General features: G+C 37.4%; 1 protein-coding gene across 4 annotated transcripts in view; it reads left to right on the top strand.

Annotated features, from left to right (window-relative positions):
• SLC10A7 (solute carrier family 10 member 7) overlaps nt 1-27,756 on the top strand; it is a 152,267-nt gene that overhangs the window by 9,053 nt on the left and 115,458 nt on the right. For 3 of the 4 annotated variants that reach the window (XM_082050938.1, XM_082050937.1, XM_082050940.1), the window contains exons 3-4: nt 387-523; nt 4,599-4,674. In XM_082050938.1, coding sequence (XP_081907064.1) covers nt 387-523; nt 4,599-4,674 — 213 coding nt within the window. Of the gene's footprint in view, nt 1-386; nt 524-4,598; nt 4,677-10,159; nt 10,511-27,756 lie in introns of those variants that run through there. The other variant, XM_082050939.1, reaches the window with a different exon arrangement.

The following is a 27,756-nucleotide window of genomic DNA, read 5'->3' as shown; positions in this document are numbered from 1 at the left end:
GAAACTGAAATCACAGGGACACTACAAGTTTCCCTTCCTCTTGATATCAACAGTCAATAAAGTAAATAGGCCGTCAGCATAGTTAACACAGGTTTTGAAGCAGTGACAAAGTGTTACAGCTGCCTGCTGAAAAGCTGCCATTAGGAGAGCTACACTATCATTGAAGTGGTGGACAATTCTTTTGGAAAAATGCCCAGGAGCAGACACAGCTTTTATGTTGTCTGGATGTACTTCATTATTAAAGAGGAGATCAGATGATCCCTAAAGGTGCCTTTTTGACTTGCACTCTCTTTGTATTATAAAGATGATCCCAGTTTTAAAAGCACAAACGTGATCTTACTTCAGCTGGTATGACTGCAACTTCCTCTCTTCTTTTTCTTTTGCAGGAGCTGACAAGTGCTTTGATGCATGTGAAACTACACCTTTTTGTCCAGATTTTTACACTTGTGTTCTTCCCAACAGCGATATGGCTTTTTCTTCAGCTATTATCAATCACACCTATAAATGAATGGCTTTTAAAAGGGTATGTTTAAGCATAATGGAGTGAATTATATTTGTGGCTGCCTTCTTAAAGGGCTGCTTATCCTGCAATGAGTGTTTTAAGACTTATATTGTGAACAATTTTGCCAGTTGTTTTTGTGCTTCAGCATTTTGCTGTTGAAAACACAGTACACACACAAGATTATCCTTTCAGGAACCTGGTCTCATTTTTAGAAAGTTGGGTCAATTAATTTCATATGTAGGGAGTTTGCAACAGGTTAGCTTTCTTTATATCACAAAACACAGCTGAAGTGCTATGCTGAGTCTCAAGAGGGAGGAAAGAAAGGGAATGCTGAAGGAAAAACATAAGTTGGTGAATAAATACAGTGTACGCAACATACTGGTGTTCCATTTTGTTTTTAAATGGTCTGTATTGAGCATCTCTTGCATGTGGCTGGATTTGGGTTCAGGATCTTCTCCTAGCTAAATTTTGGAAAAAAAATTAAAAAGAGTGAAGTTTTTGTAGGAAGAGATCTTTGAGATGAGCAGAAGCTATGTTACCATGAAAACAATGTGTTTTAAATCTTTAGTTTACTCTGCCAAGGTGTGCTTCCAAAGCTGTATTGATGGTGCTGTAGTGATAGATGTTATGAAAAAAATAAAAGGTAAATACCTAGCACCGTGCAGCTCTACTGGAATGTTTGAATTAAAAAAATGAATTATTTTAGAAAACTGCTCAAAGAATCTCCATTGTTTCTTACTGCTTGGTGGAACACTGCTTGGGGAGAGTTCTCTGTATTAAAAGTATAATGATAAAGCTGCTTGTGTATACATTTTTACAGGGCCTAAACCTAAAAGAACATTTTGTTTTGTTTTTAAGAGGCTTCTCCAGGTGTTCCACCAAGTGTGAAGTGCTCCAAATGATACTGAGAAGGTGAAATTGAGATATAATTTAAAAGTTAGCACTGTTTTGCTTAACAGTATTAGTACATCAAGGAAATAACAAGCTTGTGTTAAAATGTCCACTTGCATTTGGCTATTCACAGTAAAGGTTATTCTTTATTGTGAAGTTTTTCCTCAGCTGGAACACAGACATGATTTTCCACAGTAAGCCAAAACTCCCTCCTAATCCATGGGAGTCTCAGTTGCTGAAGTGGAGGTTGCAAGAGACTTTGGTGCTTTTTGTTCCTTGCAGCACTTCTTGTCCTTTCTTTCCTATGCCTCTTATGCCGCTTCGGTTCTTAGTATTTAAGGGACATGATCTGTTACGTGCAAATGTATATACATGCACACCTGTGAAACTGAGTGTAAAACTACGTATGTATGTATTTTTGAAAAAGAAGAAACACATGTATGTGTATCACCCTAAACCAGCCTCATTTTTCATGAAGGCATGTCTGCTTATTACTAGTCTGCTAATATCTTTCTGCACGTTTCAAATTGCCTTGCAAGCACTTACTCCTTGAGTACTATTTGTTTTGGCCATGTTTTAACTTTCAGTGCATAACTCTGCTTTATTGAGACTTCATTCAAAGAATGGTCATATTGGGGAGTTTAATGAGGGTTATCATGTTTATTTGGAAGAGTGATTTCTTGATAAATACTGCTGTTCAGGACACTCTCAGAGCAGCAGCCGTTGTGTGGCTCTGTAGGCATCCACTCCAAAGGGAGCCTGATGGGAGCTGTTCCTTCAATGCTGTGCAGATGCGGAAGAGACTGAGCTCCATCCCAATTTTAGGATCATACATTTTAAAGCAGGTACTTGCTTGTCCCTATATGGGTATGTGAAAGGAGAGTGAAGAGCAGATGTGAGAAACTGCCTGTTCCTTTAATGTTCTGTGTAATCAGAGATTCATCCTAATGCTGCACAGCTGTAGTTTTTATATCCTGGAAACACTGAAGTACCCTAATGAAAACAGAGGGGAATGAAACAGGCTTTGGTAAAGCTACTTCCTCATCATACATGTTTAGCACAGCTTGTAGTGGGAATTGTTGGATAGCCCTAACAAAGACCTGGAAAAATATGACTTCTGACCCTACTTCAGTTGCTTGTTATGTATGAGTAGAACAGGTATTATTCTTATCGGCATTCAGCAAGTGTTTGAACCCCTGATGTTCGTGGTTATAGCATGGCCTGAACTGGTAGAACATTTCAGGTGGTTGTTATCTATAGTAATCTGTTGGTTATTAGAGGAATCTGTTTGTATATTGGTAGTGTTACGTACAGTTGATACAAAGCAAGAAATAAAAGTTGACAAGTGTGTGTTTCAATACACCTGATTAAAAGTATTTGCATTTAGTGCGTGTGCCAGGCTTTTTTGTAGATTACTATTTTTCCTATGGAAAGTATTTAAAACCATAACTGGATAATGATTTTTATTTTTTTGAATTTCAAATTTATTATTTTAAATTTGAGAGGGTTCACAGAGTTTGTGTTATTCAGCCTTTCTCTTATAGTGTGGAAAATCCCTGCCAGATGAAATGAAGGCACTTGCACACCTTTCGTACCTCTCTGGATAACTTTGAACTTAATCTACCCCTTATTAGTGCAGGTGAGAAGTTCCAGGAGCTCACTGTGAAGAGACTACATAGAAGAGAGAAAACAGTATCAAAACTGATGTGGGGGATGGCCATCAGAATTGCCATGTGTTTGTCTGCTGTATATTTTCATATATATTTCCAAACTTTCCATGCCATTTCTTTTCAATATAAGCCTATCCTTCTATGTGCTGACAACTCTCTGCTTCCATAGCTTACTTCACTATAAGCTGAAGGTACTATATACTTCCAAGGTGGTGCTTGCTGCTTTGTGATTGGATTTATATAATGCTTACACCGGTTGCCTCTTTCCTTTTTCCACAGTGTCTGTCGCTGACAAACTGGATACTTTTGTCACTTACTTGTTTCTTTTTGTTTCTTTTATTGAAGCTTTTTGTATACTTGCAGCATATCGATTGTGCTACAATATGCTCCCTGTTGTTTGGCTGTAATATTTCTGTTTGCTATAGCTTTTTGATGCTGCGTTTCTCAGGGACAGACTAACAGATTTATGAGTATAAAGTAGTTCACCACTAGTAGTTAATTGTTCTGAATAAGAATACTGTCTCAAACTCTAATGCTTGAAAAAATATGTCGATTCCATGCTTTTGGGGGTCTCACAGACTATTTTATTTCATGCCTTACTGTTCCTTCTGAGTCAACACAGCTTTTATTCAGAAGGCCTATTTTACTTAGTTTAATTGTAATCTGTTATGGTATGCTCTTGTTGGTTTTAAATACACATTTACACATTTACACATTTAATACAACTAATTTATTGTAATAACCACTTTTTGTGGACTGTCTTTAAAAAAAAAGAAAAGAAAGCTTGTAGTTTTTTTCATACTTTGCAACAGCATTTACTTTATACAATGATAATCGCTGCATAGATAAAGGAAAAAATGACAGATAACAATAATGTTTTTAGACTTCTAAAAGGCAGGAGAAAGCTTTTGATAATTTTAACAGGAAGTGAAAACATGCATAATAATGAAACATTTGATGGCCTTTTAATGTTCAGGAAACAAAAAGCTTAATTGTGAGGGTTTGTTGTTTTTTTTTGGGGGGAGTAGAGCTTGATGAAAAACGATGTATAGTGGGAATCTGGAATAGCACGATTCTTCTTGCTCTTCTACTTCACAGTAAACACTGAACAGCTTTTTCAAGAAAATAGGGGTTTACATCCTTATTTTATTTTTTTTTTTTCCAAATATCTACAGTTATCTCAAAACACAGTACAAACTTTACTACATCAGGACACATGATGCAGTTATCTTAGTGATAGATGTGTAGATATCTTTGTGAATGGTAGATGCAGTACTACATCTGGGGAAATGGAATCACAGAGAGGTTAAGTGCTCAGGTTTTTAGATGGTGACACAACTCTTCACTGTGGTGGTTGGTAAGAGATAGCACAGAAATCCTGCCAGCTGGTACAGGGCTGTAACTAATAGAAACTCATTGGGTTGCACAGGTGATAAGATGATTGTTTCTACTCAGCTATTTGGTATTTTAAGGTTTTAGGTTGCATAGAGTTTGTATCATCTGAGGAATCTCACATTGCTTTCTGTTGTTTTTAGCTTGCAGACAGTAGGCTGCATGCCTCCTCCTGTGTCTTCTGCAGTAATTTTAACCAAAGCTGTTGGTGGAAATGAGGTGAGTTTTCATTTTGTTCTTGAATGCTTTTTTTAAACAGAAGTTCAAACAAATATTTATTTATGATGAAGTTGTGGCAAAACAACTATAATGTAACTACAATGTGATGCTATTGTGGTTTGTAAAAACTTCTAGAATTAAAACTTGGGTTTTGTATTGGTTTCAAACAAGGGGTATAGTCTGCTGGCATTGCTCAAACTGAAAGAAGCTCAGTTTTCTGAGGTGATAGAAAGGTTTCTGATATAATTTTGTTAGGAAATTTCTGCTTGTTGCTGCACTGGAATTCTTAACCGTATGATGTTTGTATGCTGTATACTAGTTAATGCATAGACCATTAGCTTTGTGGTGAAAAATTACCCTTGCAGCAGTTGTTTGGCTGGTGTTTAGTATTGAAAAGCCCTATAGTGTGAGTCCCTGAAGCTTGAAGCTGCAAACATAGCAAGTGAGATGATGATGACACAAAAATAAATTTAAATCTTATATGAGACTGCATGAAATGAAAATTTCAGGAACATGGAGTTTGCTGCTGCTGATGTAGTATAAAGTTCTCCTCAGACAGGAAATGGCAAAATTGAAGTTTTTTGTGCAAGCTCTGGTCATGTTATACTTCTGCCTTAAAATGGCATGTTCTGGTGTCATTTCATACTCTTTCTTTATCCACAAAACACTTGCTATCTTCAGGAAGACCAAGTAGACAGCATTTGGGGGGAAATTAATTCAGGAGTGCTAATTAATGAGGCTGTTTCCTTTAGATCTGCTTCCTCATAACTGCCGAAGGTGGGTGAGACCCAACAGGTGAGGAAGGAAGACAATAACAGTAAAAAGAGATGGGTTTTAAAGCTAGGGCTGTTCTGGAGGGTTAGAGCCAAATCTTGATTCAGCCATAGAGCTTCTGTGTGAGATTGGGTAAATCACTCCAACCACATTTTTAAAATATGGCCATTAGTTGTGTACTTCTCATTTTCTGAGTTCAGACTCTTGGGACCGATTAATGTCAGCTTTGAAAACACATGATAGCACTGAAATAGATTGAAGTTGTACTTGGTACTGACAAAGTGCTGTTTAATTGCTGTATCCTCTGAAGAAAGACCCAAAGCATCTCAAGTCAGGCATCTCCAATTACGGGCAATCCTGATGCACGCTGCTGTCTCTCAGTTTGCTACCTGAAAACAAGGATCATAAAATTGTCTGATGGACGTGCTGTGGAGTAATTAGTATAAGGAAATAATTTGGGTACATAATAGCAACAGAGAAATGAAAAGTTTTTTAGTTAGGATTCTAGATGTAGGTGCTGTAAATTCTACAAAGATGCCACATAGTGAACAGTGAGGATGAAATGAAGTACTGAATGAGCATTCATCCAGTGTTAGCACTATCTGTCCTATCCTTAGAACAAGGAAAAAAATCCTCTGGAAAAAAAAGAAGGTGTGATTGGTTTGTTGAAGGCAAATACCATAGAGCATTTGTGTGCAGGGGAGAGAGAAAGAGGTTTTAGCTTCTTGACTGTTAGAGTTCACTTTTATATGGTAGTATTCTTCTGGAGTAGTGGAGGTATGTGTGTCTCAGACCAGCTGAAAAATTGAAATTTTCTATCGTGTGAGGCTTGTGTAAATAATTGTATAAGTGACTGACAAAGTAAGCTTGAACCTCTAGGTCTTCTGTACCAAACTGGTGTTGAGGTAATGTAAAAATCCATACTTTGATAGTGTTTTTTACGGATAGTGGCTGATAGCAGAGATGGAGTGAATCAAGAATTGAGTCTTGGGAACTGAGTGTTCTCAGTCAGGCTCTAGGAAGGTATGCAAAAGAGGAACACTCTTTAAACATGCTCAGTGTAGAAGAAGTGTGTGGCAAGTTTATTGTCAAACTTGAGCAAGTTTTCAATGCAAACATATTTTTGGAATCTGATGCTTCTCTGTCATTCACACTATTGCTATTTTTTCTCCTGAAGAATAGCAAATCACATCCCTCATGCCAGAGTAGAATACCCTCTCATCTCTCCTCGTGAAATTTCATCTAAGCTGTCAATAATATATTTCGCTTTCTGTTATGAGCAGAACAATGTACTTTTCCCCATTTTAATTTTAAATCTGGTACGTGAAGAAGAATTTAAACCTGGGAGTCAAATGGAAATATAAGAGATTGTACTGTGAGAGCATTTGTTCATAATAGTGCTGCTTAAACTGCTTTTTCCTCATCAAGCATGTATCCCTTACCTACAGAAATTGATTTGTCTGAGGGTGTATCTACACTGCATAATGCAATATGAAGATAAATGGGCTTGCTCAGAAGCAATATAGTGAAGGAGCTCCCCATGAACTAATTATTTTGAGAAGTGGCCTGCTGCTGTATGGTACAGGCACACCCTGAATGAGTGGTCTGAAGGCCTCTTTGGATTTCTTGAAACACAGCACATGAGAGCCGTGGGAGTTGACTGTGTTATGACAGTGTAGAGTGGTTTAGGTTTTCTTTATCGAAGTAGAAGTGACTATTGAATGTCAATTTGAACTTGGGTTATTCCCAAAGAAATGCTGGGAACTATGGTAGAAGTAATACTCAAGTGGGGCTGAGGAGACGTGGCTTCTATTTTTAGCGCTATCATTAACCTCTTGGGTAAAACAGAGTGGGGTGTCATGTCGCTGGGGTTAGCAGTAATGGATAATGGCTACCTCGTGAAGTGTTTGATCATCAGTGCTGAAAAGCCTTGTGTAAGAGCTAGAGTTTGCTATTCTGTGACGTGGTGGTTAAGTATTTGGTCAAGTGCTTAGAAAGAGAGTCTGTGTCTTTAAAAGCTGCTTGGATGGGGGATTTTGCTGCCTATCAAACAGAAAATTTGATTGTGAGATGATAAAAGGAAGATATTTTTGTTAATCTTAAAAGGATTTTTGTTTTTGATACATGCCTGAGGGCACAAAATAAAATGTTCTGGTTTTGTTGTCTAAGGAAGATGGGGTCACTAAAGCTATCTAAGAATTCCAATTAAACTGTGTTCATCATTGAAAAAGTTAATGTTGTGGGATTGTAAGTACAAACTAAGAATCTAAAATGACAAATAATAAACTGTCAGGGTTTAATAGCAACTACACAATCTACTAGTGTTTGTTTTCCTGATGTTTCAAACACATGGTGTATAAAAAAAAATGTATCTAATCTTTAAGTTCTCTTGATGTGTGTATAAGAACACAACAGCAGAACAGTTATTCAAGTGCGCAAATGTAAAATTGTCCAAAGGAAAAATAAGTCTTTCTTCTTCCTATACGTGATTTGATCACCAACCCTGTGATCTATACTGCTTTCAAATCTCTGGTCTTAGCAGCTGGTAGGCATGCTTTCCAAACTCTGCCACCTTAGCCATTTGTATTACTTTGCAGTATGCCTGGTAGATCAGCAGGCGGGAGCTGATTTTGGTGGTTGGTGCATTCCAGAGGAAATAAATCTTTATCAAAAGCCCTTTGTCAGCAGTAGCCTTCCAGTAATAAGGGAAAACAATCAAGTCAGTTAGCATCTTTGCCTGCTGTAGCTGGGGTGTTACCATGGGGAGAAGCATTATATTTGGAAACCAAAAGACCTTTTGTTATTTGAGGGTGAAAATTAACATCTTCAGTTAGCTCTGATGTGTGATTGATTAAGTGGCTTGTTTTAGGGAACTGGAAAGAGCCTATTTCAGAAGTCATAGGGATTTTAGGGGGGAAAAGATCTTCATAGCTTTATAAGAAAGAAATGGAAAGACAGTGAAGAGATCATCAGACTGAAAACCAGTAGCAGATTTTATAGGTGTACTGGAATTTTTTCTGTAATCAATGGACGAGAAATCCAGAGTTGCTATTAGCAGAGTGGAAGAACAAAAGAATCTAGCTGCAAAGAAAATAATGGAGTGGCTAGTTTACATTCAGTACTGCTTGTTACGTGGGACTTAAAGACAGACTTTTCAAATCTCATTTCCTTGCATATCACCATTGATAGCAAAGGCAGCAGCAGGGGAGTTTAGTTGTTCAAGGCAGTGTTTCTGTAGCACTTCAGAGTAACTTGTGTACTACTAGTGATATTGGTACCACATTTTGAAAATGTCTGATATACAGAATTGTAAGATGTTTGCCTGTGATTGTTGAAAAAATACATGGTTGAGATAAAAATTTTGTCTAAAGATCTGCCTGTGTAATCCAGACTATTGGGGTGCTAGTATCATTCTATGGAGAGAAATGTTGGTAATTGAGGGGTGTAAGTGTTGAAGAGGGAAACTCTCTCTGCTTTCTGAAAATCTTGGCTTTTGGAGGAGAGGAGGATGATTAATGGCTATTCTTTGTTTTGTTCTGGTGGAAGTAGCTGTTCTTGCTGTGATGAGCATAGGGCTACAAATTTACACCTGTTGACTCTTGGACCCATTTTTAGTTTTTTTCAGCTCTTCTCCCTGGTTTCTGTATGATGTGTGGTTTGTCCTCTCAGCTCTTTCAACTCTTGTTTCTTGTCTCTGTTTCTCCTTCTTCACCCTGGTTTTTCCATCATTCCTCTTGTGAGCCCTTCCTATATGATTAATTAATTCTGCAAATGACTTTCTAAGCCTATTCTTAGCTTTTGTTGCAAATACATTTAGTTTGTTAGCAAAGCCGGTTTCAAGCACTGAATTTGGTTTGATGCTTATGAGGCGCTTTATGGACAAATAAATGTTCATATGTACACTGGCAAAAAATAGGGAGGGAACACTGTGAGAAATCAAAATCTAATTTTTAATTTGGTGATATTTTCTCAATTACTTAGTTGTTTCTGTCATCAGTAAGACTCAGGAAGAATTTTGGTTTGTGAAGAGGACACTTCATTTAGTTAAAAAATCAGAATGAAAACCAGAAGGCCTCACTTTTGTTCTTTACTCTTGTTGAGCCACAAAAGGTCACAATTTTAATGACGTTATAGCATCTGACAGCACTGAAGGCTTTTTGTGTCACTTGTGTGAAAAAGTCTTGTAGTTTTTTGATGAAATTATAAAACCTTATTTCTTTAAAAGTCTGCTTCTAACTATCTGTTTCTACGAGAGAGACAAATGTCAGCATTTCAAGGTGCTGTAAAGACAAACTTATTCAAAGCTTGGAGATCCTCAGACAGAAATGCTGTAGAGATGCTAGATATTACTACAAAGTATTCAGACAGCAAATGTAATACTTTCCTTAAGAATCAAAGTGATGAAGAAAAGAGGTTGAAAATTAGATCTATAAGTCTATTATCAGTTTGGGAGAAAAAACAATTTGTGATGACTTTTATGGCAGCTTAATGACACATTTTTTTTAAAGCGTAACATAACAGGCAATGGCTGTGATGGAATTGTACCGATAAATCGTGGCAGACAGTTCATTTTATTGAACAACACTTTGGCTATTGTGCTGTCTCATACACAACAAAACCATTGAGGGTTGGTTGGTTGGTTTGTTTTTCAGTTAAGCTGTAGCTTGTACAAAATGTCTTAATGAAGGTGATGTTTTATTTTTTTGCAAGTTTCATATGGATCTGCTATGTCTTTTGTAAAACAAAGTGTTGCATATGCAAGACTAGATTTTGAAATATAAAATAATAGACTATAATGAAGAAAGCTATTTATGAAATTAGACAAAGAAAGGCAAGAGTTCTAGTATTGACTTTTAGATTTGCTTTTTGAAGTGGAGGTGGAACATAAACCCAAATATAAATTTACAAGAACAATAGCTATCATTTCTGGAAAAGAATCAAGAGAGCATAGTAACATTTTGCCAACAAATTATATGCAATAGTTTTAAGTGATTTTTTTTTTTTTTTTTTTTTAAATAAAGAGCTTATGAGTTCTTACTGAGAAATAAACACTGGAAAATTCCTTTGTTTGTGAGTGGTGTTTTTTTTTAAGTAAAAACAGAAAAGTGAACGCTAACACTACTGTGAAATCACAGGAAAATATTGATTTCTCTAAAAATATCTGAAGTTCTTTGAACTGTGTATACATGTACATTAACCTTAAAAAATACAATGAATAAAAAGAAGTACAAGGTCTAATGGTTCGTGATTCATACACTGCTACACTAGTGTATCAGGAGTGTTTGCCCTTGGAAAGTAACACATGAATGTTATGAAACAAAATAGTTTATCATCTTCAAATAAACTGTATGTGTCATGATGTATAGTTGTCTTGTATGATATAGTGTTTTCTTCTATACATATAAGTCAGAATTTACAGTAGTGTTATCTAAAATTTGATTTCCAAATTGCACTTAATATTTTTTAGGTTTTGTTTATGAACGGGTAAGTAATTTTGTTCTATTGTTTTAAAATGTGATACTGTAGAATGAAAAAACCTGTAATGATTATTTTTAAAAAATTATTTCCTAAGTAATAAATTTTGTCTGTCCACACAGATTAAATAGTTCTGGATGAAAATGTAATTCTACCATTAGATACTACACTGAACTCTCTGGGAAATGTATGTGGGTGTCAAGGGACAAATTTAGGGAAAATGTCTGTACTTCACATGTACAAATATAAAGAATTAACTGTGTCAGTATAAGCCTTGTATGTACATAGAAGCTGTTGTGCTATTAAATTCACCCGCTATATTCTAGTATTACAGTCTAATTTTTAATGTATCCTAAGAGTTTTCTTTTATCATTACTGTGCTTTGAGCAGATGGTTTTTATTGAACTATTTATTGACACTTAGGGTTTTTTTCCTTCTCGGAGTGGTGAGTGCATTTTTATATCCATCAATACATAGGAGTAGCCCAAATTATTACTTACAATATGAATTTCATCACTATAATGTGTCTCAGTCACACAGGTCCATTAGATATCTCTAGAGTTCCTCATCATCTTCTGAAGTCTTCTATAACCCAAAGCAATTGTGGAATCTTCTGGGTTTTTCCCTGCTCTAACTGTTCTCCTTTAATTTAGCGCTAGTAGGCCTAATACAGATCCACTATGAAAACTGTTCAGAATGGAAGGGATTTTCAAAAGCATTCAGCTCTACTCTTTATTCACTGGAAGCAAATTCAAGTTAGCAGTGAGGCTTCTGAAATTCCCATATTCAGGCACCTAATCTCAAAACTCCTGACTTCAGTTTATACAAAGTTTCATATTTTCCTGACGCCTTTGCAAAGCAGTTGATTTACTACCCTAAGGTGTCAGTGTTTGAGTGAGACTTGCCATAAAAGATTTGGTTTTGGCCCTGAGTTCCAATACCTATAACTTGGGTTCTTTCATGTGGCTTATATAGCATCCAGTGGAAAAAGCCCCTTTCCTACACTCCTGGGAGCCTGAGAGATGATTTTTTTTTTTTTTTTTTTTTCACATTGTCATGTTTTTCTGGGATTGTGTTTTATGCCTCCGGACTGTGGGTATAAACCCAGTAGATCTCCATTCTCCCCTCTCCTCACCAGTCACTGTGAGGGCCCTGTCTCTATCCCTGTGCGAGTTTGAAAAAAATACCCTCTGTCCCACTGAGCTGATAAATTAAGGGTGAGATGATAGACAAAGACTGTGTGGAAGAGATTAGGGAAATGCAAAAAATATATCGAATCTCTTAACTGCACAACTTTTGATGTACTGTAAGGTGTATGACACTGAACTTGCAGCCTGTGCATTTTCAGCCTTCCCAAATCAGGGGTGCTTGTAGCAGCTCTGCCACAATCTAGGAAGTTGTAAAATCGCCTATTTTAATTCTGCTAAACTGCTTGGGTTGTGGCTGGAAAGTACCTGGAATCATCATAGCCATGTGCTTTTCCAACTATGTTTGCCTGACTGTCCTTCATGAGACTTTGTAAGTATTTTCAGAGGCTTTGCTGTCACTGTTCTACAGTGCTTGACTGGGGAGATGAGTATTTTTGTCTGCTATGGGACACTCAGTGACCCTGAAAGCTGTTTGTTGCATGAAGAAGCCAGGACAGTCAAGTCGTCTTGCTTTCATGCTTGACAAAAATGGCCTTTAAAGCAAGGTGGTTTTGTATTCGTCCTGGTCTGCAGGTTAATTCAGTGCAAAATTATATTGTGCAAGAGCTTCCTTTATTTAGCGGGGAGTACTGTATGCATTGCCTATGCAAAGCAAGCATTTTTAGTTGTTTTAACATATCAGAAATACTTCTGTTAAAATATTTGCAGAGAGTGGGGTCTACAATTTCTGTACACTCTGTTGTTTAATTCTTAAGGCTATTTGAAAGAGAGACTGAAGATATTTTACTAGCGAGGGAGGTACGTTACTTGTTCTCCCCCCGGTCTTTGAAAGGAAAGGCTATCTTTTGGAGAGCAGTGGAGACTGGAAATATTATTCTGATGGTGACAGCTTCAAAAAGTTAGAGCTGATTTGTTTGCAGTGGAATGTTTCATGCAGACTTAATTCTACTGAATGCCTGCATGATGCCAGCATTCACAATGGAAGCGTCTTTTTCTAATGACTTTTTTTTTGGCACAGCAGTGCAGTTGTTTCCTGGCACTGACACCCAGTCCCATGCTGGGTTCTGGTTCTGCTGTCCCTTACCTGTTGGTTTACAAAGTAAACACTCGTTTAATACTAATTTTAATAGTAAGTGAAGTGTTTAATCATTGCATGTGTTAGGATTGATGTCAAATCACTGATAACAGCAGAACAGAAACTATTCAGCTTTGTCTGCTTGTAGGTGGTTTATTTTCTACCATGAACAATAAAGATGGTTCCTTTGATGTCTCTTCGTGCATTCACCTGTCTCTGTGGACCTGGACCCTATTGCATGAAAAGATACTACTGTAAATGGTTTAGCATGGCTGTTGGTACCCCCAGTGTGGTGACTGGGAATTAAAACATGTGTTTATAAAACTAACAAAAGCTAATATGCAACAATATTGATTGTTAAAAATGGCATTAATTCAGTATTTCTTTATAAAAAGAACATATGGAATGATAATCTATAGAGTGTGACTAACATTGTGAAATCTGAAAAATACCTTTTACATATGATATACCTTTAACATTTGCAGCTCATTGCAGATAAATTGAAATTAAACATGTCTGTTGAGAAGACAAAATGCCCTTTAGGAATATCTTCAGTGGATTTCGTCAAGGATAGCATTACTGTTCCTGCAATGTGCGAGTTCTGAACACTGGTGTGTAAAGAGATAATGTTACATTGTTTCTCCTTTTTGTTTGTTAAAATCAAAGTTTCAGAGTAGTTCACTTGGGAAAGTTTTTATTTCTGTCCAAGCACATTTTTTTTTAATATGCATATCTTTGCTTAAGTGGGAAGCGGTAGGAGCCATGGTCGCACTTGGCAGTATGTTATCATCCACTGATGTGCACTTAATACTGTGAGGCAGTAGCTATGTGCTTTGTGACTAGGGCTGCAAGCCAGCTCCTGAATTTAAGGTAAATAACGTTTCCAAAGGAATTTTGCCCAGGATACATGGGAAGAAAAATCTTCCTTTATGTTGAGGTGGATGCAGTAGTTCTGGCTTTATCTATTTGTTTTTAATAATAAAAGGATGTTTAGTAAGAAATACATGAGCAGATAAAGAAGCCAGTGCACTGCTTATTGGCAAAGAAGCCAACAGCTATAGACTAACCACATAGTTTAATGCAGCAGTTCTGGTAATTATGTAGCACATAAACTTAAGATGATATTACTGTGCTTGAACTGAACTGTGTTTGAGCTGTTAAGTCTGGAGCAACAGTCTATTTCCTGAATTAGTTTGCCAATTTACATCTATTACTTCTTCCATGAAATTTTGAAACTCCTGTTCTAGCAGGTCGTGTGGATTTTTGCAGCAGATTTCCCCGAATGTTGAATTTCTAGTGTGTGGATGACTTTGCTTAGCTAGACCTTTTTGTTGTTATATTTTGTAGTGATCTAAATTCATTTTGCTTGTTGATATTGTTGCAACATGTCCATCACGTATAAGTGGGTGTGTACTTTGATACATACTGTGTGTTTCAGCTCCAACTGCATATCCAAAACCTTTTAAAAGGAAATCTCAATGAGCCCCATGGGGCAGAGTAAATTATTACATGTGGTGAACTCTTAAGTCATAGACCAAGGTCATGGCAGTGAGAGTGTATTTCAAAAAGGTTTTATCTGTGCTTGGAAAGCAAATGAAGTCTCTCATCATTAACTTTAGAATTATAGTTATAGAAGGATTTTCACTAGAGGTAAAAGATCAAGTTCATGGCGGACATAATGGAGTCTGAAAAGTTCTTTCTCAGACATAGTACTAGGGCATGAAACATTCACTGAGGTTTTCACATTATTGATGGGGAGTTTACAGCCTCTAATCTGCACGCTGAAGATCAGAATCATTGTAATTATTGCCATCTATTGTGCCTTTATTTCAATCTTTTTAGACAAAAACAAACAACAAAAAAAACTAAAACACACACACAAATTAAACAAACCAAACAAACAAGACACCCCCCAAGAAATTAAAAAAAACCAAACCACAAACCACTAAAACAAAGAAACTCCTCCGCCCCCCAACAAACAAAAAAAAAAACCCCAAAACACACCACACCTTTTCTGTAATATTGTAAAGAGTTTTAGAAAAATTTCCGAGTTTTGCAGCTGTGTCAGTTTCTGTCATAGCATAGAGGTGATATCTTCCTTAGTTAGTAAAAATGTTGCTTCTATAGGAGCAACTCTGGACTTGAGCAGGGCAAACTTTGGCCTTTTCAAACAATTGCTGGGGGAAATCCCATGGGCAAGGCTGCTTGAAGGTAAAGGGGCCCAAGATAGTTGGTTAGCATTCAGGGACTGCTTCTACCAGGCTCAAGACCAGAGCATCCCGACACGTAGGAAGTCAAGGAAGGGAGCCAGGAGACCAGCGTGGTTAAACAGGGAACTGCTAGGTAAGCTCTGGTGGAAGAGGAGAGTTTACAGATCATGGAAGGAGGGGCTGGCCACTTGGGGAGAATATAAGGCTGTTGTCAGAGGGTGTAGGGATGCAACTAGGAAAGCTTAGGCCTCCTTAGAATTAAACCTGGCGAGAGGGGTCAACAGAAAGAGCCTTTTCAAATACATGGCAGATAAAACACCAGAGGCAATGTAGGCCCACTGATGAATGGGGTGGGTGCCCTGGTGACAGAAGATACAGAGAAGGGAGAGTTACTGAATGCCTTCTTTGTCTCTGTCTACTCTGCCGGAGGCTGTCCTGAGGAGCCCCGTACCCAAGGCCCCAGAGGAAGGCAGGACAATGGAGGAGTTTGCCTTGGTTGATGAGGACTGGGTTAGGGAGCAATTAAGCAATCTGGGCATCCATAAATCCATGGGTCCGGAGGGGATGCACCTGTGGGTGCTGAGGGAGCTGGAGGAGGTCATTGCTGGACCGCTCTCCATCATCTTTGCCAAGTCTTGGGAAACTTGTTCTCAGCAAGGGTAACAGAGCACTGGAACAGGCTGCCCAGGGCGGTTGTGGAGTCTCCTACTCTGGAGACATTCAAAACCCGCCTGGACACCTTCCTGTGTAGCCTCATCTGGGTGTTCCTGCTCTGGCAGGGGGATTGGACTAGATGATCTTTTGAGGTCCCTTCCAATCCCTAACATTTTGTGATTCTGTGAAGTGTAATTCAGTAATCTCAGGTTTTATTCTACTTAAGCAAAATACTTTGTTTCAAAATGAATGTGTTTTTAGAGAAACTTTTTGTATATTTAATATGTGATTTCTTAAAAGTTCTTTGAGAAAAGGAAGCATAAGCTGTGTCGATAGGGTACTTGTAATTCAATAAATGACAATATTAAAGTTGGACATAAAATCTCAGTTCTGATCTATGGATGTGTTTTATGCTCCTGTTTTAAAATGGCATGTAATCATGCAAGTTAGAAAATATATCCTATAACATTTTTTTTTTCTGTAATGTTAATGTCATATGTGTTATCTCAAAAATACTTACTGTACTTTCATTATCCAAATGGTTCATATCTGGACCAATATCTGTACGGAGTGAGACTTTCTATATAGGTTATGTTCTCTAAGGTATGTGTTTTAATAATTTAGCCAATGGCCTCTCTTATATGTTTTCTCTTCAACCAGCAGTGCAGCCTCTTTTGTGTAGTTGTGAGGCATTTCTGTTTCTAAACATAGTGTCAAACTTCTGTGACCTATTGATACTAGGACGTTTTTGCTATTGATACCACCCATGTCAGTGCTGCATGGCTCGATTCTGTGGAATTTATGACCTGCGAAACTGAGAACAACAGATGTTATTTCTAAGAATGGAATAGCCAGAAAAATATGCAATATTGTAAAGTGCTGTCCTCAAATCCATTAGGAAAATTAGTCACTCCGAGCCATCTCTGCTTCATAAGGGGTCTGCTGTCGTGACCCTTTGAGTAACAAATGCCTATGTTGCTACATTTGGTTTTTTGAACCTTCCTCTGATTCCCAGCAGATAAAACTCAGAATAGTCATCTTTGTCTGCAAAAACCAACAAAATACCTGACTTGTACCCTTGATTTCTTAGTTTTAGTTAAATTCTTAGCATTTCCTTTTTTCAATTTTATTTAAATCTAGTGTATTACATTGAAATTAGTTCATTTTTATAGGTAACAATTTTATCTCTTTTTAGACATATATTAATTCAAAATAATAGCGTCTTCACTAGTTTTGATTTACTTTGTTCTATGTAAATATGAAATCCTAGAATGTAATGATGCTTTGTAACCCAGGTACTTTTGTCAGTCTGAGAGCTGAGCTCCCTCTGAGTTGTCAACAGGATTCAGCTGTGCATTTTTGTCTTCAGAACGAGTAAAATTTTTCTAATTGTTTTAGCAATATAGTTATGCTTAGCACCCTCCCAGTTCTTGCCCCCACCCCATTACTTTTGCATGTTGTAAGTCACTGTGCCCACTGTGTAAGCATCCCGTCATGTCTCTAAGTGATCACACTGATTTTAATTTCCCTCCTCTTTCAAATCACCATCCACTTCTAGCATGTTTGTCTTGTTGATTGCTGATACAAAACCACACTGAAATCTGCAGTAGTCTGTTTCCCACACTGCCCCGTTGGAGTGGCAGTCAGTGCTTCTGACTTTGAAGAGATTATTTTACTTGGGCGAATCACTCGTTATGCTAATTTATCATACAGTGGTGTCTTGTGAGGTAGATAGCTCATTTAGCAACAGAGCAGGCTGTGTTCATGGCTTCTTTACCAGTTTTTGTGGGGTGTTTTGTTTTGTGAATGGTAGGAGACAAGAGTGTCTTTTCATACTCTTTAATGATTTTTTGCAAGCTAATGCAGATCTGCCATACAGGCAGAATTTAAGATTTCCTGTCTTTCAAGCTTCAAATTGTGTGATGCAAAGCAGTGGAAAATTTCATTTTGTCAGGTTATTTCCCCTTGTAGAATAAATTGTAATATGCTGAGACTTTATTCTGAGCTCTCTCTCTCCTTAGATATTTTTACAAAACTTTAAATAGTAGAATTTGATTTTGCTGTTAATTAGCACATGCCAGCTGCTACCAGCAAAAGAACACCTGTGCTGTTAGTGAGGGTACCTAGAAACTTTGGCATGATTCTTCTTCTCTATCCTGATGTAAATCAGCTATTCTTTTGTTGAAATCAAAGCAACAGAACTGGGGAAGTGAATGTAAGAGTCACAAATGAAAATGTGGTCTATATGATTTGTAGTAGGTGGATTGCAGAAGCAGTAGCTGGTCTTAGCTGGTCTCTTTATACGAAAGTGTGCAGTTGACATAAAATGCTAAGTAGATATATAAATAAGTATGGTACTGCACTTTTGTCCACTGTATTCTCATATGTTAATTACTGTCTTATTGCAAATATGGTATTTGTTTCAAATAAATGAAACTGTGCCTATAAGTTTAAAATTTAAAAGTGAAGACAAGTATCAGCATTGTTCATGCTGTAAATGCTTCTAAAGGTGCGAGTTTTATTTGTGGATTAAGTGTATGTCATCTTGAAGTTAATCGTACTTATCTTTCTTTAGAAAGTGTGTTCATCAGGAAACTTGACTAAGCTTTCCCTCTATCTCCTTATGCAGTTATTACAGGAGTACAAATCATTTTATTAACTGACAAGCTGTATAATTACAAGATAAGAAATAGAGCTTTGCTTGTGGGAGGAAATGTGGAGTTTGTCCATCTCCATTCAGAACCTGTTTCCTCCAACTTTCACTTGAGGTAAAGGCAGCCTCCAAAACCCAAGAGAAAGTAGCTTATGGTGTGTTCATACATATAGAAATGAAATATCTAGATAATGAAGAACTGCATATTATACATATAGTCATCAGTGAACTATAGAGCTATACTGTTAAATGTCCTGATAAGAAACAACAAAGATGATGTAATAGCTGTATGTACAGCCTTTCGTATATATGTTGAAATTAGAAGTCCTAGTTAAAATTTAGTACTTTGGCAGGTTTAATGGTTTTGCAGTGAGATCAATGCTTGAACTATATCTCATTTAAGATGTTGTTCATTAACTCTCTTTGGTATAGATTGACTAGGTTCTTGGAGGAGTTCCAGATGTTGTTCAAGATGTTGTTACTAGTGTCTAAAATGGCTTTTTCTCTCTCTGTTCCACTGTAATGACAGATGAGAAATACTCTATTCCATTTCCAAACTGGGAGCAGTGTTATTGTGGGTTTTGTTCGAAGACCTTTTTTCTCTGGAGTTTGTTTTCATATTTGATTTATCTTTGTATGGTATGTTGGCATTCCTATCATGCTATAGTGCTCACTTCTTCCAGTTGTTGAATTTTTGGAGAATGACTGTGGGGAGTTTTATTTATTGTTAGAAAACTTCAGTGAGTAGCTGTAATTTTGTAATAGTGCAAGGCAGCATTAGCTACCAGTGTTAGGGTACCCATAAAACATAAAACAATACTTAAAGTAAACAAAGGAGTATTTATGTTCTGTAGCACTTGCTTATTTGCCGTTGGAGTTCTGGTGATGGCATATGACTTTGAAAATAAGTCTCTAATATGTATGTCTAAGCTGTAACTGTAGTATTTAAGGCAATCCCCCAAAAATGTGCTTTTAGACACTGAGAGAAATGTTTGTTAGAAGCTATATCTATATCCTCTGTATTTTCTATTTTTACTATGTAGAATTAGCATGGGGTTTGTCTGCTTTATTGACTGATTATTTCCTGTGTATATTCTGAAGTAGATCTTACATATTCATATGTGGAATATTGTTTGTTGTCAATTTAAAAGGAGTAGAGGGGAACGTAAGCGTGGGATGCACAGTTCAAATTCTATGGCACCTGAAGGCAGTGGGTATATAATTAAGCATCTACAATGCATAAAATACTGAAATTAAAATTCTGCCTAGCCTCTACCTCTTTGTTTTGTATTACTTGTGTTAATGTCATCTCCACTCATACAATCATGTGCTATTTTTTAAACACATTAGTCTGACCTGTTTTACTTTAGAATGCTTTTCTTATTACACTGCAGTTAATTTTTCTGCAGTAGAGTATGTATTAATAAATACATTAGTTTTTTAGTGTGGAGGCATGAAATATTTTGTGACTTTCTTATTCCTCTTGTGTAAAGCTGCGTAGCTGCTTGCGAGCTGCAGCAGTCACAGAACTCATCAATTAAACTGTAACAGATAGCATAGCAAAGCTGTTCAGAGAAACCTTTGCTGAGCAAGTATTGTGTATAGAGAGCATACAAAACAGTTTGATGTCCTGATGCTGCTGGTATTTAAAAATCTAATTATTTAGACTAATCTTCATTCACTCTAACAACATACCTGCTTGGTGAGAAAGCAAAGGAACTTGCTTCAGTCATTCAGAAAAAAAAAAACATAATATATTTCTGAATATCTCAGAAGTATGGTGAATTGTTATGAAGTTTTTCACTGTTGCTATTATGTAACTAAATCTAGTTGAGCATGGGTTCTTTTCTTCTTGATCCCACTGTTACTGTCCATTATGAAACTGCTGAAATATGAATACTTTGGGGTAACTTTTTAGTATCATTCCCACTGATAGTGGAATGTTTTGGCTGGAAGAAAGCAGGATAGCTGTAGTGTGAGAAATGAAGAAGAAGAAAGTAGGATGTTCTGTAACAGCATGATCCCTAGTAAAGTTTAGCACACAATTTTCAAACTACTTTTGCCTGTAGCACTTTTTAAAGGTTTTGTCAGGTATTTGTTTTCTTTGGGAGCTGATCTGATACAGCTTTTTTTTTTTTTTGAGTTTTCACCAAAGCTCTGTTCTGAACACTTAAAAATCATCCTTAAATAAGGCATGGTTAAATCATAGGGCCCTGCCCTTAGGAAAAGATTGGAATCTGAATTTACTCAGTGTCCATTCTTTTTATAAAAACTCGCTTGTACCGGTGGAAAGGAAGAAAAGGTGTGGTGGTTGTCTTGAAAGAAAAAGGACACCCACACAGAAGTCTCTCTTCCTTATTGCTATTGTTATCTGTCAACCCTGGGTTTTAAAAACGATGCTGCTTGGAAGTACATGGCTGGGATAATGTTAATAGAATGGGCATGCTTACTGCCCTCAAAAAATACACCTGAGATTTTTATTTCTTCCAGGTCTAAATGTCTTGGTTCTTTCTGTTGCCAGGCAGTTGCAGGCAGTAAAAGCATGTGCTTGGAACACCTGGGGTGTAGGAGCATCGACGCAGCAAGGACATAGGAGTATTGGTGTAGGAAAAGGGCTTTCTGCCATAGGGCTGCCTGCAACAGTTCTCGTCCAGCTGCCAGTGTCACATCTGATATAACCTGTAGTGGTTTGGGGAGGTTGGGAATCTGACAGATCAGAGTTTGTGGCAAAACCGAGGTAGCCTCTGGTGGTGGGAGACCCTGGCCTTAGAATTAAACCTTCCTTTCTCTATGTTAGCCGCTCGTTTTACCGCTGTGGGCTCAGTGCTTTGTGAGCTGCCCCATTTCTAAGCCCAGAGCAGCCACTCGGGCACTTGGCTGAGTCTGTTGCAGTTGTCAGAGGCTTGTACCTCAGGGATAACACTGCTAGCAGCTAAAACCTTTGTCAGTGAATTAGTCAAAAATAGAGTGTTTGGATATTTGAGTCATTTTTTGTAGGCTTTTAAAAACATGACCTGATCATGCAGTGTGTTGACCTTTCAATAAAATCTTCTATAAATCCACCCATTCCTTGTCAGTTTTTTTTTCTTCTGTTTGCCTTTGTCACTTGTTCTTTCCTGAATTATCATTCATTAGCTTCTCCGAAGAGATTAACAGCTCCTTAAAACAAGATCATGTTCATTCTGGTGTTCTGCGTGAAAGCGGAGCTGGAGAGCGGAGAAGCCGCAGGATTCCTATAGAAATTTGAAGACAATTTTGGTACTCTAGTCCACTCAAAAATCTGCTGATACTGTAATGTTTTTTCCCTTGCCAGGACCCTCCTTGCCTGGTGTCATTTCTTGAGCTCTCCTGGGATGAGATTAGTCTAAAACAACAAAGTAGCCAGATGTCTGGTTCTGAGAGAGTCCCAGAGGCCAGGGTATGGTAAGCAACAGTAATCGCTTGGGGCTGAAGATCAAAGTTACCTGAGAATTACTTATGGGCACATACTATGTGTTGTTCCCATTATTAACAGTCTGAGAAAATTTGTATCCCTAATTAACCCTTTTGTTGGTTAAATTTTCTTGCCAGTGCAGTCCTGTCTGTAATAACTATTTGTTCTTTTTGGTACTGTTACATAAGTAGATGTTAGTTAAAAAAAATATGCGATACTCTCATAGTAGCAAGTTTATGTAACCCATCCTGATCCTTTTTATCATGGTCACTAGTAAATGTCAGAAGTTAGCATGATTTCTTTTTTTTTACTGTGCCATCGTTATGGTTGGTGTTATTCCTATCCAGAACTGTATCAACAACAACATTTAACTTGTCAGGGTAGTGGTTTTAGTTCATTGCTTCCTAATCTAAAATTGAATTAGAATCTAATCCCAGAGCCAGGGCCCCTGCAAGTCACTGCTTTTTTCCAATAATGATATTTCTAATTAAATGCTAATTAATATTTTTAGTGAACAACACTTTTTCATGTTATATACTCTGAAATAACCTAAGATTGTAAATGGTGCCTCTGAATTCTTGTAATGCTTTTAGAATGAGTGGCTCTAGGAGAGACAAAAACCTGATTGCAGCCTTCTGTGTTTATCCTCCAGGTAAAAATATCCAGGTTCTGAGTGGAATGTTTGCTTTACTAAATGATAATACTGTCTGCTGTTGCAGAACTGAAGACTCAGAACATTTTTTTGCTAGCTTTTAAACAATAAACTGTAGTTATCAGAGATACCTGTTGTTTGTTATGACTGCTACAATTTTGCTTTCTTTAGCATGGTGTAATGTTAATGTGTGATAAATACTGCATGTGTATGTTTGAGTGGGAGGATGTGAGTCTCTGGTCACAGTGAATGTGCTTGCAGTTTATTGCATATATTATGTGTGTTTAACAGTTCTAAGAGACATTTTTGAGTGAATAGTGAGTGAGGAAAAGATCCCTGGAGTGACTTTTAAAGGACTGAATTGATTTATCTGTTTCAGTCTTGACAGTCTCTCTTCAAAACATGTTACTTGAGCAAGAAACCCCAAAAGCTGACCTGCCTGAAAGTCTATTATTGTGCTTTTACATTTTCACTTTTGACATGAGTACACCTGCTGTCTGCATCTTCCGACATGACCATAGCAGCTGCTCTGTTGCCCCCACTCCTGTGCAGTTCCATACCTTGTCAGTCTTGCTCTACACCTGAAGTGTGGGTGTTTTGTTTTTGTGTTGGTTTTTTTTTTTTTTTTTTTTTTTAGATCCAGCATTTGAAGAAATGTGAGGGAAAGGTTTTCTGGTGATGCAGGGATATTTAACCCTTCAGGCCCTATGGCTTTCAGGAGTTGTAGCCTTGCAGTAAAATCTTCATAGGATAGAGACAGGTACTGTGATTCTGAGAGATGTGAGGGAACGGGGAGCTGTAGAAGGGGTTCACAGCAGGAAGTAGCTGTTCCCTTATGGATGTTGGCACTCCAGATTTCGCATAATTTGTTACTATTCATGTGCCATAATCCAGGCACAGGGGCCTCATTGTAACTGCTTGGGAGCCACATACTGCTCAAAAGATTCTGGCAGACTATCCTAACATGGAGGAAACAGCTTTTCAGCTTTTCATGACATTTGGATTCTGCTCTGCACAACCTTTGTTGCGATGTGTGTTGTTTTTTTGTGGTTTGGTGTTGGGTTTTTTTGGTTTGTTTTTGGTTTGGTTGCTTTTAGTCGTTGTTTTGTTTTTGTTCCCCCCTCTTCCCCACTTCCTTCTCAGGTGTCCTTTGGAAGGTATTGCAGCAGTTTTGGTTGTCTGCACTGCTCTGTTGAAGGTCACAGTCAGAACTGAAATAGGTAACATCCAAGTATCCATGAAGTCGTGTCTGCAGTGGCCAGCATGACCTTCTTTCCAAAACCTCACACAGGCGGCAAGGTGCTCCCGTTAATGTGTTGAATCTGCAGCTGAGGTTTTGGGAGAGCACATGGATTTGCAACATACCTGAGACAGAAATGCATTTCGCTTCATTCTTTCTTGTTATCTGCTTAGAGTTCTTGGGAACCATGCCACAGCTACTGTGGATAAGTAAGAATGTGACAGAGCAAATACTAGATTAGTGTAAAGAAGCAGAAGCACTATCATCTCTTTCTTTGTTTTCAAGCGCGTAAAACTCCTATAACTTTTGATCAGTAGTGCCACCTCTCCTGTTTAGAAAAGTGACTGGATCTGAGATGACACAGGGGACTCAAAGGCACTGCAGGAGCGAAGAAAAGCACTGCAGAGCTACTTTCCCCTGGCAGATGCCAGGTACTTTATGTTGAAGGATGCAGTTATGAGATGCTAGTCATTATTAAACCAGTAATTGGAGTTTGGAACTGGTTAAATTATTGATATCTTCTGACATTAGATTGTCACCCAGTTTCTTGTTCATGTAGCACATTTCTGTTCTGTACCAAGAAGTGTCTTAGGGGCCAATAAAATAATACTTTATTTGGACTTGAGGAAAAACAGACTTTAAAGCAATTTAGATGCTTTACTGGACTCAGAAGTAGGTGTAAATACGTTATACAAGCTGCATAAATTTCAGTACGTTAAGGTGTCATATTGCATATTAACGAATACTGCTTAATTCTAGGTACTTCCATTACAAGAGAGTCTTTATGAATTTGAAATAAGTTTTGTAAAGGAAAAACATAGGAACTAAAGAAACTGTCCCCTACAAGTCCATGGAAACAGTGTTCTCCAGCTAGTGTTGACAGGCATCTGGAGGTTACAGGGTGGTATTTGTTCTGCTGGTACAGCTATGTATGGTAGGTAACAATTGTCTGTTGTGTTAATGTACTTCTCTCTGGTATTTAATAAAGCCATGGGAACTGTGTTATCAAAGAGCAGGGGGTGTACCAGTAGTCAGGAAGAGCAAGTCTTGCAAATGGGAAAAAAAAAAAAAAAAAAAAGTGGTTGAATTGAAGGATAAATAGTGCAGGAAATTAAAATATGTCATCAGCATGGACCTAATAATTTGTTACTTCAAGGAAATACATTTTTTTATGGTGATGTTGGCATATGAATTATATTTTAAACAATATGTATGTGTTTTTGTCCATACTGCAACTTTTACATTTAGTAATTTCAGGAACGTTCACTGTTTTAAACAGCCCATCACAGCCTGTGCACATCCTGTATCAGGAGCTTAAGCTACAGCTATTTACTTATCTAAGCCATTGCAATATTCTGATCTTGGGCTGTGTAAAATCAAATTAAAAAAAAAAATCTCTTATTGACTTCATTGAGACATCAGTCTGATCTAAAGGTCACACCATGAAAGAAACAGAAAAATCTGTATTTCCATTCACAAGTTTATTTCTATTCACCTGTTCCATTCACAGCAGTTGAATTCCCAAGAAAAATTATGAAAGTAACTGATGTTGTAGCTTTCTGTTGTCATCAGCTGGCAGTGTGTCTGTCAGCACAAAGGATTCACCACCAACAGCAAAAGCTACTTGATGACTTGATTGTGCTCACATTCTTTGTAGAGAATTCTTGTTGAATTCCTGATTTTCTGGCCTGTCTGATACAACTTGCTGTTACTTCAATTTGTGGAGTTTTTGACCTATAATTTGGAGAAGGAAAGAAGTTAATTAAAAAACTATGAGTGTTCAAAGGATTTTTTGTCTAATCTCTCATAATTAAAAATGTCAGCTCCTTTTCCTGGTTTATGGCTAACCAAAGTAATTTGTATTTAGAGGAGTTGAAGGAGAAAAGCTGTAGTTAATGTTTTAAGCACTATTCAATTTTATGTCACCAATGTGATGGTAATAGCATTGTGGGGCAAAGGAGATGGTTGGAAGGATCACAAGATAGTTGACAAAGCTTTTTCTCCCTAAATTGCAGGTTCTAAAAGTCTAAATCAAGTCAGAGTACATGTATGAGCTTGTAGCTGTGTAAGAAGGCTCTTGACTATATTAAAATATTTTGCAAACCCCTAGGTTATCCTAGTGTTTCATCAGTGACCCTTGTGACCAAGAATGAATTCAGTGCAAGGAGCTATTTTGAACTGTGCTTCCCTTCCCAGTTCAGAGGGGCATGCTGCTAACAAGTTATCATGACTGTGGTGGCAGAAGGGAATGCCTACATTGTGAAAATTAATTGCTTGTAAGCAATTTCTTTTTAAAAATGTGTCACATTTTTCATAATATTATAGTTGTTGTTACCATTATGTAGTTAAGGAATAGTAATAGGCAGAACTTCCCTAACAATTGCTTTCTAAAATATTTAAATTATATAGCTAGCATCATTTTACATCGTCTTTTTCTGACAGACTATTGTGACATAGATTGCTATGCATTACACTTCTTTGTACTGATAATATAATAACCAAGCATTTAAAATAAAATATGATACTGCTTATGAATATTTCCTTCTTTGAAAGAGCTAGATAAATGAAAACTAATGAGGTTAGGGAAATTATGCTTCACAAGTGATCAAGAAAATCTGGCTTTGCACAGTCTACAAAACATGATTTTAATAAGACTCTATTATGTCTGTTGTGCCTTCCATTGTTAAGGGGAATTAGAAAATCTGTATTTTTAAAATGAAATTAAAACTTATATTAGAACCAAAGTATTTTTTCATAGTAGTCTTTGGGATTGTCTTGTATGATATGAACAAAACAGTATCTTTTATTTGCTAATGTATTTGTTTTTTCTTCTTTCTTCTGAAGTACTTGAGCTTGTACTCTTTACAAGCAGCATATATACTGTAGATAAAAGGGTTTATAAGAGAACTGCATTGAAATACACTGCATAGTAAATCTAAACACTTTCTTTATTTACTGGGGTCAATAAAAGGGACATGCAAATTAGTATTCCAAGTTGTAGTTTGCTACCCAAAGCATTTGAAATGGAGGAATATTTCTTGGATATGAAGAAATGTTGGTTGGGAAGAGTAGTATCATTATAAGCTACCTTTAAATCGTATAGTTTCATGGGTCTTGCATCTGAAATCAGCACTATATGATGATTCTTGGAAGTTTCTTATATGTGTGTTTGTACAGCTGAAACCTTGTCATGTGCTCTGTTCCCTAATCAGTAGCTGTGTCCTGCATGGTGGCAGACCTCGTACCACACTGTCAAATAGTTTTGCTGCTGAAAGTCCTCCAGTGTTGCAAAGCCCAGAAGGAATGAGCAAGCCAACCCTGAGCCAATTTCCTTGGTTGGCCTGGCACAGAAATAGCAAATGCACGTCGGCTTTTTTTTTTCTTTGCTCTTTCTTTCAGGGAGAAATCCATAGGATAGGTGGGACTGAAAGGTCCATCTGCAGAGCAGTGCTTTTGTATCTGAAATTTTATTTCAAGGTCTGGTTCCTGCTGGCAGCAATGGTAGGTTCTCTCACAAACCCGAGACTTTCCAGAAGTTAAAAGACAAGGAGCAAGTCTGCTGGAAATGATATAGAAAGGTACATTCAAATAATAAATAAGGGACGTGCAGCAGGTATGTTAAGCAGACATGGAAAAATGGATTTGTGTCTTTTGTGGAAAGGTAATTGGGCACGGGGGCTCGGCGGGTGCTGGCGCGGCCAAGGCGGGGGCGACTGCCACAGGTTGATGGGCAGGTGATCCAGCAGCTTCCACCCGTGCCGGCGCAGG

This window comes from Streptopelia decaocto (genome assembly GCF_964273445.1).
Source record: "Streptopelia decaocto genome assembly, chromosome: 4".
Classification (NCBI taxonomy): domain Eukaryota; kingdom Metazoa; phylum Chordata; class Aves; order Columbiformes; family Columbidae; genus Streptopelia; species Streptopelia decaocto.
This window is presented reverse-complemented; position numbering and strand designations above follow the sequence as displayed.